Below are 14119 nucleotides of genomic sequence, written 5' to 3'. Positions count from 1 at the left end.
TCTAAATTGTCAAACATTTTTGCTCCTTTTTGTTCTGTTTGTTAAATGTGCAGTTTTGCGATTCCTATCGAAAGAAACTCTGCCATGTATAAATAAATGTCTCGTTCGGGTGTTTTATAGTCGAGATTACGCAGCCAGTGGAGCAACAAATAGGTTAGGCCAGCATTAGTATTTATCGCCAGTCGCATTTGTAACAAAACGATCTCATTGTTTATGTGGCTCTGATGTATGGCGAGTGCATGTCTTGTGATGCATGTGATGTATGTATGTAATCTCTGTGAATCCATAAAAAACAACAACGACAACAACAACCACAACAAAAAAGCAAACTGCACTTTACCCACTCGGCGTCTGCGTAATTTCCTGCCACAAATCATGGGCATTCACAGACATACTTACTATATAGTATGAGTACTCGGTTATATATTCGCAGCCAGGTTCAGGCTCGTGTTTATTGTGGGCGCACTCCTTCATGGTGAATGGAGTCGACGTCTCGATGCACGTACCATAATCGCATTTTATTGTGCCACAATTTAATAGAACACCAAATGTGGCAACGCTAAAACAAATTTGTCTATTGCAAAATATTTACAATTTACAATTTCAATATTGTTATTGCATTTGGTTTTTTTTTCTTCAAGTAATAATAATGATTTTTACAACTTCCCCAACTAATTTTTAGTGTTTTAGAAAAATGTTTTACGAGCCTCATTCGTCGTCGCTGTCTCAGCGTCAGTTCTCAGCTCGCTGTTGTTGCTTTTGGCATTTGTTTTTACGATGCCACTTAAATAAGTATTTTTTTGGTTTTGTTTTTGGCCTTTTTTTTGTGTGTTGTGTTGTGTTGTGGCCGCAACTTTGTCAAGCGCCTGGGCAACGCCTCAGACTCTGGGGCTAATAAGCCGTCGAACGTCTCCAGGCTGGCGACAACTGCCCGTAAAATAGCTGCAACTCCAATTATGAAACTGTCATTCCCACTTCCTGCTTACCGCACAACGCCCACGCGAAACACAATGCACACACCATATGGGGGGATCCATTGTGGAGTAAATCCATACTCGTAGCACACTATAGATACTCGCATCGCATCAGGTATGCAAACACAGAGAGAAATTACCATCTTAAATCTGGAAGAGGAAATTAACTTTTATTTCACTTTAGTGTACTCCAAATTTTAAGTAATGAATTTGAATAGAATTTGTAATTTAGGGTCAATTCTATATTAATCATTTACATCCATCTGAAATCAAGATAAGAACTAGGTTGTTTTATTACATCATTATTTAAATTTGTAAGAAAAGAACTCGAATAGAATTCTCGACTTAATGACAAGTTTTTATAACCTATTCATATTAACAATATGATATCAAATTGCACTTTCATGAACGTTAAACTGCAAGTTAAGAATTTAATTATTAAGTATTTATTATCTTACATCAAAGTGAAATATCTGAATTTTCATTTTACCTTTATATATTCAAGTTTGCGATTAAAGAACTCAAAAAGAAGTCTTGAATTAAGAATTAGTTTGTAGAATTTATCTAATTTTGTTTTAATACAAAACAAAGCATTTAAATCAAATGAACTTCGCCTTACTTTAAATAGCAAATTGAATAAAATTCATAAATTACGGAGAAGTTAGAGTTAATATATCTCAAATCAAAACGAACTCAGAGAAAATCATGAATAGAAATGATATTCTTGAACAGATAAGAAAATCGAATTAGGTCTTTAAAATCTGTAAAAGTATTTTTAAAAAAAGTAGTATACAAAAATAAATTCAAGTTAAAGCACATAGTTATACAAACAAATATTGCTTAAAGAATGCAGATTTAAATGTATTTCTAAGAACATTCTATAAAAAGTCAATTTGGATGAATATAATCTACATTTTTCATCTACTATGTATCTACGATCGTTTGTTTTCTCGCTGTGCACAACTCTACAAAAGATCGCTCTTTACTTGGGGGCTGTTGCATGGCACAATACGGCAAGTGATTTGGCTGTGGCGTGTTCGTGCCACAGTTTGTTGCATGCTGCCACACTTGGTGAATTATTGGACGTGCACACCTGCAATCTAGTTGAAGTTGCAGTCGTCGTCGTCGTCGCCATTGCCAGCCCAGACCTTTACCCAAATCGCGTGCGGATTAAGTAAATTTTATTTGTAATGCCGCCGCTGCCGTCGCCGCAGTTGCTTGCCCCATTGTGTGGCACAAACAAGCAGTCCGACTACGATTTAGCTTAAAGCGATTCGAGTGAAACCGAATGACAAGCTCGTAAATTTATTTAAAATAAAAATCTCTTGAAATTTTGCTTCTATTGACCTGCCACAAAGTGGGGCAAATAATAATAATGCTGACTGCAGATTGAAGTTTGGATACGAGACATTATTTCAAAAGCTACGCGAGACTTTTTCAAAATTATTCCTTTACATTTGTAATTCTAAATCGCAGTTTTGCAATCTGGTTTCTTTCATTCTTTTTTTATTTTTTTGTTGGGTTCCATCTGATAAAACAAACGAAATTCCTAGTAAATTGTTGAATTATATATTTGTACTTATACTCACGTATGTAAACTACTCTCGCCTTTGGTTGTTGTTAACATTTGCTTATCTTGCACAAACACACACAGAAACACACAACCACAAACACACAACTCAGACTCATAATAAATATCACGCATACGCCGCTTGGGCTCATTCGATACACTCACACTCATACGCACACATACACACACACTCAAACATACCGCACCGCTAGACTATATAGTACTCATAGCTAATTGGGAAACTGTCCGATATAGAGCATTGGCATTCTCGTTCTTCAGTTTGCGTTTCTTTCTTTCTTTTTGCTGTTTTGCAGGATGTGTTGGAAAAGCGCATGATTGAAGTTGAAGGCGCGCTGCTGCGTTTGCAGGAGCAGTTCCACAAAGTGAGTATTCCAGCAGCTACAACTCCATCCGGATATTACAACGAGCTACAAGCATCTCTCTCTCTATTTCGCTTAACCAATGTCCAACCAAATGTCCAAAATACCCGAAACGATTTTAATTTCCTGTATGTGGTCACGGGTGGTGACGACTCTGCTGTATTATGTTCAAACTTGGCTCACATGCCCATGGAAATGGTCAGTTTCCCCTCCTTTTGTGAGCAGGCTTAGGCTGTAGAGGCGTTGCCTGAGACTCGGTCGTTGGTCGTCGGGTCATTAATCGTACTGTTGGCATTTTGCTTACAGTCGTTTGCGCTCTGTGGTTTATGTGGTCAACTACACAGAACCTCTGACCAGTCTGGGGATCAGCTCTTTGCATATAGAAGGTCAGTAATTAAAAGTTACACGCTTTAATTACACGAATCCAAAATGAAATTATCAAAATACACAACGACAACGACGACACTTGGTTTTCAAGGGTTTTAGTTGCTTCATGTCCCTTTTTGAAGGGTTTTCGGGTTGTCAACGACTTGCTTAACACCTTGAGAGACGACGACGCATCATCTCGGCAAAAATCTCAATCTAAACTGCCCATCTTGGAAGGCATCAGGCAGGAAGAAAAGTTTGCAGTTAACCCAAGTTTTATGGCCGGAGACACGGCGCAATGCTCGCATACGCATTTCCGGCTTTAGGTAATTGAATTTGATAACAGACCGAAAATACTGAGCTAGTGCGCGTTGGCCCAATTTTCCCCCCAAACGCCCATACGCCCACCCAGCAAATAAATGGGCAACGAGTTAAACGCACAGAGTTTATGGTGTGAAAAGGCGCAGCGTGCGTTGGGCCCCAAAGAAAATGGGCTTTGCTTCTTTCTAGCCAATGATTTCCGCAACGAAATTGCTGACGCCCGGCCACAGGAAGCGACGGAGACAAAAACATGGCCCAGAAATAAGAGTAGAGCCTCCTAGAAATACATTTTCGGCGAGTGCTTTTTTTTCGTCGTCGTTGTTGTTATGCCAAGCCTGATTTTCTATTCTATTTCTTGGCCTGGCAAAAGCGCAAATTTACGAGCCTGGCAATGGCAATAGCCCACCCGCCAGTTGGCTTCCTTCCTCTCCAGCTTCAGCTTGCAGCATCCAACTGCCAGCTTCAGCCTCGTTATCACTATACCACGCCTTCGCCTTCGTGTTCTCTCGACTCAGGCTCATGCATGGGAATCCGATTACTTTGGCCGTATGCGCATTTTTCCTGCCACTTTTGCTACTTTATTTTTTTTTGCTTTGCTGTGCTGCTTTTGGTTCTTTTACTTCGACATTTGGTGGTCGTCGCATGAGATACATGAGCTACCGTTTCCTCGACGTCTGCTGCTCGACAATATTTCTGCACTTTATCTGTCTGTAAATAACGATTAACTATGTTGCTGCTGCCAGCCCAACTCTCGTTGCTTGTGTGTTGCCACTGTCCTTTGGTTTCACTTAGACAAACTTGGCATTGGCGTCTGCCACCTCCCACTACTGCTGCTCTTGTACTTGCTGCCTCTGTCTGCTGTGTGTGGCACGCCCGCTGGGTGTGTGCTTTATTGTTATTGGCATATCAGTGGCTCGTCGAGTTTATGCACAGCATGGATCAGAGAGGAGGGAAACAGAGAAACAGACAGGAGAGAAAGCGAGACCGACAACAGGCAATGACAAGTCAGCCCAAAAGTGTGAATGTTGCAAAATGTTGTGGCAAGGGCAATGAGCAAAAAAAAGGGAGAGCGGAGGGAAAACCAAGACAGCTTGCCGGCCATGTGGCATGCAATAAATGGCACGATTCAATGAATATCCATCTTATGATTCGCCATGCTCTTATCATCATCCTCATCCACATTCGCATTCGCATTCACATCATCATCATCATCTGTTTCTAATTTGGGCAACTTGCTGAGTAGTAGAGAACACATCAACTAGACCCAAGAGAAGGGGAAGGAGAGCAAAGCAAGTGGTCGGATTACGGCTCGATTCGTAGTCGAAACGTAATTGATTCGCATCTGATTACGGGTCGTACAACAGTCGTAACCAAGTTGCAAGTTGCTTCGTACTCCATTGTCTAATGCATTTTATCAATTGTCTGGCTGAACAGACTCTAGGCGGAGACCGCAATGTCAATGTTTTTCCAATACAAAAGATGATTTATTGATTTGCAGCAGCATCGTATTCGAGACAGCAGAGGCGGAAAATGGAATGCTGCATTATGCTGCTGTGTTTTCTCCTGCCCCTTTTATGAATACGCCACAATTTGTGGAATTGGTTTGTGAGGAGCGAAAAAAGCAAGGAAAGTTTTTCTTCATGAACAAAATTTGAATAGACGTTTAGGTATGCAACAGTATTCAATTTGGAAAAATGCAAGTTTGAATTTGATTTAAAAACTGTCTTCTTCAGAAGTTGTCTCCTAAGAATATTAATTCATAAAAAAGTAATATTTTGTAATCTTATTATAACATAATATTTGTGATCTAATTCGTGTCTCTTATTAATAGGAATATGTTCTCGATTTCAAACTTTTAAGATTTTCGTATTCTCAGTACACTTTTTAGATACGAATTCATAGTAAAATTCTTAGTGCGAAATCTTGATATTATTACTTTATTTCTGAGTGTAAGAAATACTGAATATAACAAAGATTAATTCATTTTAATTGCTTTTAAAATCCATCTATGCCATTAAATATTGAAAAATAATCAAGTATGTTATATATGGGAGGTTGCTTTGGGTTTTTTATAATCCAGCTTCAATTTTGCACAATTGTTATTAAAAAAAATTCAACCGTAAGCTAAAAATAACTTCTTTTGTATATTGAATATTGCTGGCATACAATTACTTGTATTGATTGCAATTTTTTAAGATTTGTTAGCGAAATCGCAGCAGCTTCAAGTGATTTGTACATTGTGATCTCCCCGGCTTTGTTTCGCTCAGAGACAGCGTTTCGCTTACCATAGACACAACTTGAAGTTTGCAACTCCATTCTTCTTGGAGGTCTGAATGCCACTTGATGTGGCAAGCTCTTAACCCTACTCAAATTGCTGACAGCTGTTGTTGTATTTGGCTATTTTGTTACAACAGCTGAGACGAGACTTGAGCCCGGCAAGTCCTCCTTCTGGGTGTCGAGGGGACACCAGCTCAAAGCTGGAGCTGAAGATGAAGCTAGAAATGCTGCTGAAGCTGAAGCTGAAGTGGTTCATGTGACATTTAATCCCTTTTGCAGGGAGAATCACAATGGGCATGAGAATTGTGGGCACTCGCTTGCTATCTCGTTCTCGCTCACGCTCTTGTTGATATGGAAATCAAATATTTAGCCATGAAATTAGAAATGCTTGGACAACACAAAGCTCAGAGAGACACCGAATGGGAGAGAGATAGAGAGAGAGAGAGAAAGAGCGAAACAGTCGGACGAGTGTCAAAAAACAACTGGGATTTGTTTTTGTCGTTGTGTTTGTGTTTGTATTTGTTTGTTTGTATTTTTGCTTTTTGTTTTTGTGTGTGCTTTTCATCAGTGATAAATCAACAAGCCGAGCAGCCGGAAAATGCAAACTGCGCAAATTCCCTTGCCCCTCTCTCTTTCTCTTTCTTTCTGTGGACGGGTTGCCCATTTGCTAATGAAGTCCAAAAAGGCTAAAAACGAAAAAAACGAGGAAGAAGTTAAAGGCGTTCGAAGTGCGTTCATAAATGTGGCGAGCCAATTTATTAGGCACAAAACTGGCAGACAGCTCAGCTCAGCTCCGCTCTGCCTGACGTTGCATTTGAGTGAGGACTCAAACTCATGCGACAGCACGCGTCCGCGTCGTGCTAGAGATGATCGCGTGACACGAGCCACACGCAAGCAGCTTCGGCTCAGCGTCAAAGCGCAACAATAGCCAAGTTTCGACACCAGCACGTGCTCAATTTTTAATTTAAATGGCGAGTCGTCGTTGTCGTCGTCGCGAGTTCCGCCCTTTATTCCGCCTCCCTCTCCCTCCTATGCAAATCCCAACTCCATTGAAAATCTGCGCCCTAATAAGCTCAGCTGCATGCAGACTGAAAAGAAAGGCAAGGCAAGGCAGGGCAGGGCAACAAAAAAAAAATGTAGCAGAGAGCGAGAAATTGAAAAGAATATCAAACTGTCACTGTCAAGGCGACGTGCCCCATTGGGCGCTGGGCAACTGCACTTGGCACTTGGCGGCAGCTCTGGCGTTGTCTCTGTGCCTCACTGTGGCGCTTTCGCTGACGAAGACGACGACGACGTCGAGTGGCACTTGGTTGCTTACGAGAGCTTTAGCTTTGACTGTGACGTCTCGTAGCTAGCGGCCAGTGTGGAAGTCGCAACATGAGCACTTTTTATTATCAACATCTTACCCCAACGACCTCTCTTCCTCAACATCATCCTCCATGTCATTATCATTATTGCCTGTAGCTGAAGATGTATGTACATACATCTATAGTATGTATGTATAGCACACACAGCGTCCATCGTCCAACGTTGAATTGCTAATAATTTTTGTCACAAACGTTTGATGGTTCACTCACTCGGAAATGAAGGCGCCGTCAGCGACCACATCCAGTATCTTCCACTCTGTTGCTGTCTCTATCTCAGTGTGTGCTCAAGGGCAGACGCCCCATGGAGTGCGCCACTTGATTGAATACTTGCAAGAGCAAGCCGGCATCGTCGTTGTGTCCCTTGCCCAATTAAACATTTTTTCACTCCCTCGCGGAGAACGGCGAACGAAGTCTTACAAAATGCACTTAAAAGGCAATTAGTTAAAGGCTAAATGTATCGTATAATTCAATTTCAACTAAACTGTTCCATTAGCTATATCAACTAAGTTGACAGAGCGACATTGCTGCAACTCAAAAAGAGAATTAAATTAAGCTGCAAGAAATTAATGAGTATAATTCGTTTTTCATAAAGATTCCTAGAACTATGTTATAGAACTCTAAGTTCCTAGGAATTAAGGAGAGGCAGAGGAAATTTAACAATTTGGATGTTTTTAATTCAGAGATTTCTTTGAATAATGTAAAAAACTTACAAAGCGTTTAGGTATAGGGATCGTCAAAAAAAAGGTATGTAAGATTTTATATATTACAAATATTTTAAATTGTTTCTGAAAGATTCCTTGAAATGAAATGTGAGAAATGTCTTTTTCGTATAAGAACTGTTTTCAAGCTTGTTTAGGGTAGGTCGCATTTAAAGTTTGATTGTTGCACATTCATTTAAAGTCCTTGTAGCATTTGGGGAAAAAGCAACCCCATGTCCGCATTATAAATGTGTTCTTACTCGTACCTCTTCCATCTGACCCTCAAGACCCTTTCGGTTTTTTAACTGCTGTTCCGATGATTCATACGCCCACTCAAACCATTCAAATTATGAATGCGAAAACTACCACCACTATATATGCATCTAAAGTCTCTTATATATAAATATATATAGTCTGTCGACTATATACTCCTCTATACTCGCATAGGACTTGTGTGTTTGCACAGTCCTAAATATAAAAAACCCCTTAGCAAAAAAGTGCAATGCAATTAATTTTGCGCTTATGTGATGGAAATTTCGCGAAATTCAAGTGGGGGGATGGACAACGGTGCACGGTTTGAAGTGACGTTTAATGTGTGCAGAGAACTTTTGAAGCAGTCAGAGGACAGTCAGCAATAGATCACCCCTAGGAGCAGCGAAGGCCAGGACAACGACGTCAACCCTGTGGCACATCTGCAAAATGTTTGCTTTTTTGTTTACCAAACACACAAAAGCATTCGGTCAGGGGCTGTGTCTCTTCCTGTCTCTCATTCCATCCTTCTGTCCATCTCTTGGTTGCTTCTACAATTCCGTTTTGATGTTTCGCCCGTCGCGGTTCATTAAATTAAAAACAGCCAATTCGTTGCCAAAGTAATACATCAAAAAGCGTATCGCTTGTGGAATGGAATGGTAATGTGGAACAAGGCTCAGCTGATGCTGATCCGGTTGCCAGCCTGTCAACGGGTGCAGAGAGTGGGAGAGGAACCCTCGTGAATTTGCCGGGCAGCTGCTTGACATTTGCTCGCACTCTCTTTCGTTTGCTGCCTGCGGCGAATTCGTAAGCTGTTGCTCTCCGCTTACAGCGAGGGTTGTTTTCTCGTTCGCCCGTTTTCAGTGTTCCGCCGGCTGTGCTGCCCCAAACAGTTTCTATCGGTCGCCTTGTCGCCGTCTGTGCTACGCGTGTGTGTGTGTGTTATTTTTTCCCATTTTTCTTCTACATTATTTTTTGTGCTATGGAAATTATAACTTTACCTCTAATTTAAGTTACGCTTTTGGGGGTTTTTTAGTGCCGCCGTACGCCAAAACATTATGACGCTTGGGGACAGACCTCGAGGCTAGCCAGTCAGGCAGCTCCGGGCTGCGGCACGCCGGGTTGTTTGTTTGTCTCCTCGTCGCCCCGCCTCAGTCTACGGTTCGTCGTGGTCGCCTTTGTGTCGCGTTGTTTGTATCGGCTTGGCTTGGCTCACACACACACATACACGCACACTTGTGCAACAAATGTACATAGAAATCTTTTTGCTACCGGTTGCTGTTGTGGCCTTTTGACCGCTTGTTATTTTTACGGTTCGGTTTTGTGGTTTACAAGCCAACGAGAACTTTGCACAAATTACACACCAACACACAGAAACCAGCAAGATAAACAACAATAAAAAACAGTCATTGATATTGAAATGGTAAGATTTCGATATAAATTGGATAAGTTTTCATGCCCCCAAACGCGATTTACGACAATATCCCCGATGGCAAAGTACTCGTACTTTGCGACTACGACAGTTAAAAGGCTGCCCAAGGCTATTCACATCTTGTTACCCTATCTGCAGGCTATTGTTATCGCATTGAAGGTGTATCTCGTTCCATAGAAGCGCATGAATAGTTCCTTTAGCAGAAAACTTTGACCCCAAAGCTGCCATAGAATGTTTCCTAAAAAGGCATTTAATCTACGAGCTACAGCTCCCCAAAGTCAGTTATTCTTTATCTTCATGCTGACTTAGAGCGATAAATATAATTACGGAATGGAAAATAACATCGGGTGGCTTTGACCTCAAGCTGTCTAGCTCACCTTAAAGTCAGTTATTCTCTCTCTTGTAAGTCGTAAAAATAATTGCTTGATGTTCTCATCCAGAAATAACTCGCTTATGTAGTATACTATTTTATAACTTATTTATAAGTGAGTCCAAAATGACAGTTAACAGGGCAACTGCTCAATGGTTCTCCCCATTTATTGCCAACTATGAATATTTTGTATTTGCCACCCGCTGTTCAATCCGCATGTTAATTAATAATAAGCATGTTCATATTTTCAATGGAATCTCCCCATATACTCTACATCTACTTCTACTTCAGCCAGGTCAGATCGTCAATCAGCCAAGAAAGCGTTGAGCACTCGTTCCCCCGTTTAATAAACTTCCCCCAAAAAATTTGCAGGTTTCGAATGGGACGGGGTTGGCTTCTTATCCGGGGGATTACAGTTGGTTTGCGGGTGCAAATTGTGCTGCGATCTGCGCGTGCAACCCGCCACCCTTCGATGTTGTTTTTTATGCGCTCCCCTGTGATGGTGTTGTGCAACATGTTGCCGGGATTTGTTTTGTTAATTTCTTGCTGCACCCTTAAATCATATTTGGCAAGTGGCCTGGCAACCCTGGCACACAACAACTGGACAACCGACAACCAACAACTGCCAACTGCCAACGACAGGGGCGTCGTATGTCATGTGCTAATTGAAACTTATGGAAATTTGTGGGGTCCAGTTTTGGGTTTCTTTAAGCCAGAGTCCAACATTCTCTGCAGCTCTTGGCCTGTATTAATTAAGGCCAAAAAGCACTCGTTCGATTTTATAACATAATCAATGAGACCAGCTCCTCCAGTCTAGGCTCGTTTTATGGCCAAAAATTCACAATGAATATTTATGCGGCTCACAGTGTTGCATGTGAATGAGAATGCGGCCCAAGACGGGCATTCAGTAGCCAAACAGTCAACAGCTGTCGACAGCCGCACCAGTTGCCCAAAATAGCATTTGCCAAGGGGAAAGAGGAGAGAGAGAAAAGAGAAATGGGGAACTGGGGGACTGTTGAGTTGGCTTTAATTTTATTAACACGTTCATCATTCTATGGCACAGTTGGTGGGGCACAAGTGGCGCCTCTCCCCAGCCTACCCAACGAGATGTGGACGGCAATCAGTCTGCCAGCAGCAAGAGACTCGGTTAGTCATTTGCCGCCTGATTTCTGATGACGATGACAACGGCTGTTGCCATACTTTTTGGTGGCGGCATTTTAATATTGTAGCATGTAGCTGCCGGCGGGCGAATTAATAAAAATTATTGCATATATTTGTTATGCTGAATGAGTGCTATGGGTAGAGGAGGAGGGTAAAGCAGACGGCACTTTTCAGTCATCCCCAAACTCCCAAAAACACACACACAACAGCAACAACAACAACAACGAAAACAACTTGCGCCTCCACTTGAGTTTTTCTCAGTCCACAGTCTGTTGCAGGCATTTTGATAGCGCGTGCCACAAGCTTTTATTATCGTTTTATCTGCCTACAACACATTCGGGGGAAGCTGAGCGAGAAGCACACGAGATGAGATTTCGAGAGTGCTGTGTATGAACTAGAGAAGCAGTTTTGTTTACGAAATTCATTAGAGACCAACTTGAGACTTGGGTTTATGCAATGTCTGCAGTTGAAAGCGTTTTACAAATATTTCAATATAGGCACTCAAAGCACTTGGCCTCTTAATAATAGAAGCAGTAGAGGGGAGCAATAAAGTTTGCATTTTTATTTAATTCTATGAATTATATTAAAGACAATAGAAGTAATTTACAGGCAACTCAATTGTCTGCTCATCTGTCTAGCTGTTTATCTGCTTATTACTTGATTTAGTCGTGATTGCCAGCATTATGTAAGACAAACAGTTTGTAATCTCACTTCGCATCGCACTTCAATCAGCTGCCCAGTTTCATTTACACTTGATGCTGTTGTCATTCATTATATTTGCACTAAACTAAACGATTTATTACAAGCGTACAAAGATGCTGTGGATGTATCTGCAGCTAGCTGTATAGTATCTGTATCTTTAAGTGTGTCTCAGTCTCGTTGTCTGAGTTGTCGTCACGTCACACAGATGAAATCGCCGTGATGTAACTTTTTATCGATTACATTTCACGCCAAAAACAGCAGTCAGGATTCAACTGCGGGGAGGAGTGGGGAATGGGGAGTTGATGCTGCTATTCCGTGTCGGTTGTTGACTCTGGTGATTTATTGTGTTGCATGCAACAGACAGCGCCGTCTCTGTCAGCTGCCGTTGCTCTGGCTGTTGCTGCCAACAGTTCCGCATTCTCTCGCTCAACTTTAATTCCACATTCGAGCTTCGTCTGTGTATATCTAGACTGTGTCTCATTGGTCTGCACACCTCGACCTCGCCGCTCTAATCAATTTCATTTAAGTCTCCACCACCCGCTCTCACTTTAGTCACTATTCCATCAGCTGTCCGTTGATGGTTGCTGGTTGATGGTTGCCGGTTGCTGGTTGTAAGTGCAACTGATTGCCGCACTCTGATAGCGAGAGTCGCTGGCAATTAAATTGTCGTTCTTAATTCATTGTTAAAAAAATGTATTAATTTATTGTGTTTAATTTCTTTCGCATTTCATATAATCTGTTTTTATTATGTTCCATTTTTCCCCCTCACTCTTGCTTTGGACGCTTTTTCAATGCACTTTTTTCAGAGCCAATGCGGGTCACCGACTTTCGAGAAGGAGCTGCGCGAACAAATTGAGAAGTAAGTGACAACAAATCAAATGTATTTTTTAAAAACTACACAAGAGTGTGTGAGTGTGAGTGTGTGTAATGTGAGCATGTAATACACCATTTATTTTCATTTATTGACAACACAAAACGTGACTAATTTGTTACACAATTCTCATTTACAAATAGTTACAGATTATCAGGGTATTATATTAAAGGAAATCATTCTTGATATTATAATGTATAATATTAGTTATCTTATCTCAAGACTTAGATTACCTAAATCTACAGTTAGATTAGCATTAAAGTTAAGCAATTAATTCGACTAAAGAAATAAATTTAGCTGCAGCTGGCATAAATATAATAAAAGTAGAAAAGACAATGCCAAAATGAAGAAACTGCATAAAGATACGCCGTATCTGAGAGATACACAATCTCCATGCATAAGTATATTTTACTTATGCTTATTTATGATTACAAAACACAAGTATTTATAGCCACACACACATACACAGACAACAAAAGCAGAATTATGCAAATGATATGGTGGCAAGCTTTAAATATTTACGAGCTCTGGAATCGCCTTATGTTTTATGCATTCCATTAGAAAAACTGAACTGCAATGTAGAGAAAATTGTGCTCGGCATTAAATTTGGCACAGCATGAAAATGAATTGTTTTCTTGTTGTGCTGTATTCTTCTTTCTATTCTATATTTTGTTGTTCCGTGGTTGTATCCCACATAATTATGCAATTGTAAAACAGTTTTTCGCGCTGCTTTTGGGCACAAAATACGTACGTAAATATTTCATAGAAACTCGTGACTGAGAACGCCTTTAACTTCCTCAGTCAACGCCAGGCCATTACGCATCCCAGCGAGAGAGAGAGCACTGAAGAAACGGCAAGTTAACGGCACTGAATGCAATTTTCCAAATTACTGAGCAGCGCCAGAAGAATTGCCTACAACCAGAGCGAATGGTCTGGAAAGCAGCAACAACAGCAACAGCAGCAGAAGCAACTGAAATCAAAGCCAACAGCAGGAAGCATTTATTTCGCAGTCAGGGCCAGGCATTATCCATTAGAAACATGCTCCGCGGAAAGCCATCAATCAGTGCCGCACCAAACTAAACTGAAACTGACCGCAGCCCAGCGAAAAATGCTAGTTCACCTCTCTCTCTCTGTCTCTCTCTCTCTCTCTCTCTCTCGCTATATGCCAAAATGTAATTACGGGGCAATTCAAATTCGCGCATAGTTTTTTGTTGGCCCGAAAACTTTGTTAGCCACACGCACTTTTCACTACACCACACACACACACTCGCACACACGCACAACAAAATAATTGCATCGTTTTTGCAACTTGTTTTCATTTCAACATTTATTTTATTATTATTTTCTGTGTGTGTTTCTTCTCTCCATGTGCTGCTCGTCC

The 14119-nt window shown here is 41.1% G+C and overlaps 1 protein-coding gene across 6 annotated transcripts in view; it reads left to right on the top strand.

Moving 5' to 3' along the window:
- LOC117571074 (myb-like protein V) overlaps positions 1-14119 on the top strand; it is a 50173-nt gene that overhangs the window by 31044 nt on the left and 5010 nt on the right. Inside the window, exons 4-5 of one of the 6 annotated variants that reach the window (XM_034253045.2) lie at positions 2859-2927; positions 12674-12726. The exons of 1 other annotated variant lie outside the window; for it this stretch is intronic. In XM_034253045.2, the coding sequence (XP_034108936.1) occupies positions 2859-2927; positions 12674-12726 (122 nt within the window). Of the gene's footprint in view, positions 1-2858; positions 2928-9075; positions 9626-12673; positions 12727-14119 lie in introns of those variants that run through there. 4 more of the 6 variants (XM_034253049.2, XM_034253046.2, XM_034253047.2 and 1 more) reach the window with 4 other exon arrangements.

This window comes from Drosophila albomicans, chromosome 3, assembly GCF_009650485.2.
Source record: "Drosophila albomicans strain 15112-1751.03 chromosome 3, ASM965048v2, whole genome shotgun sequence".
NCBI classification, from domain to species: domain Eukaryota; kingdom Metazoa; phylum Arthropoda; class Insecta; order Diptera; family Drosophilidae; genus Drosophila; species Drosophila albomicans.
This window is presented reverse-complemented; position numbering and strand designations above follow the sequence as displayed.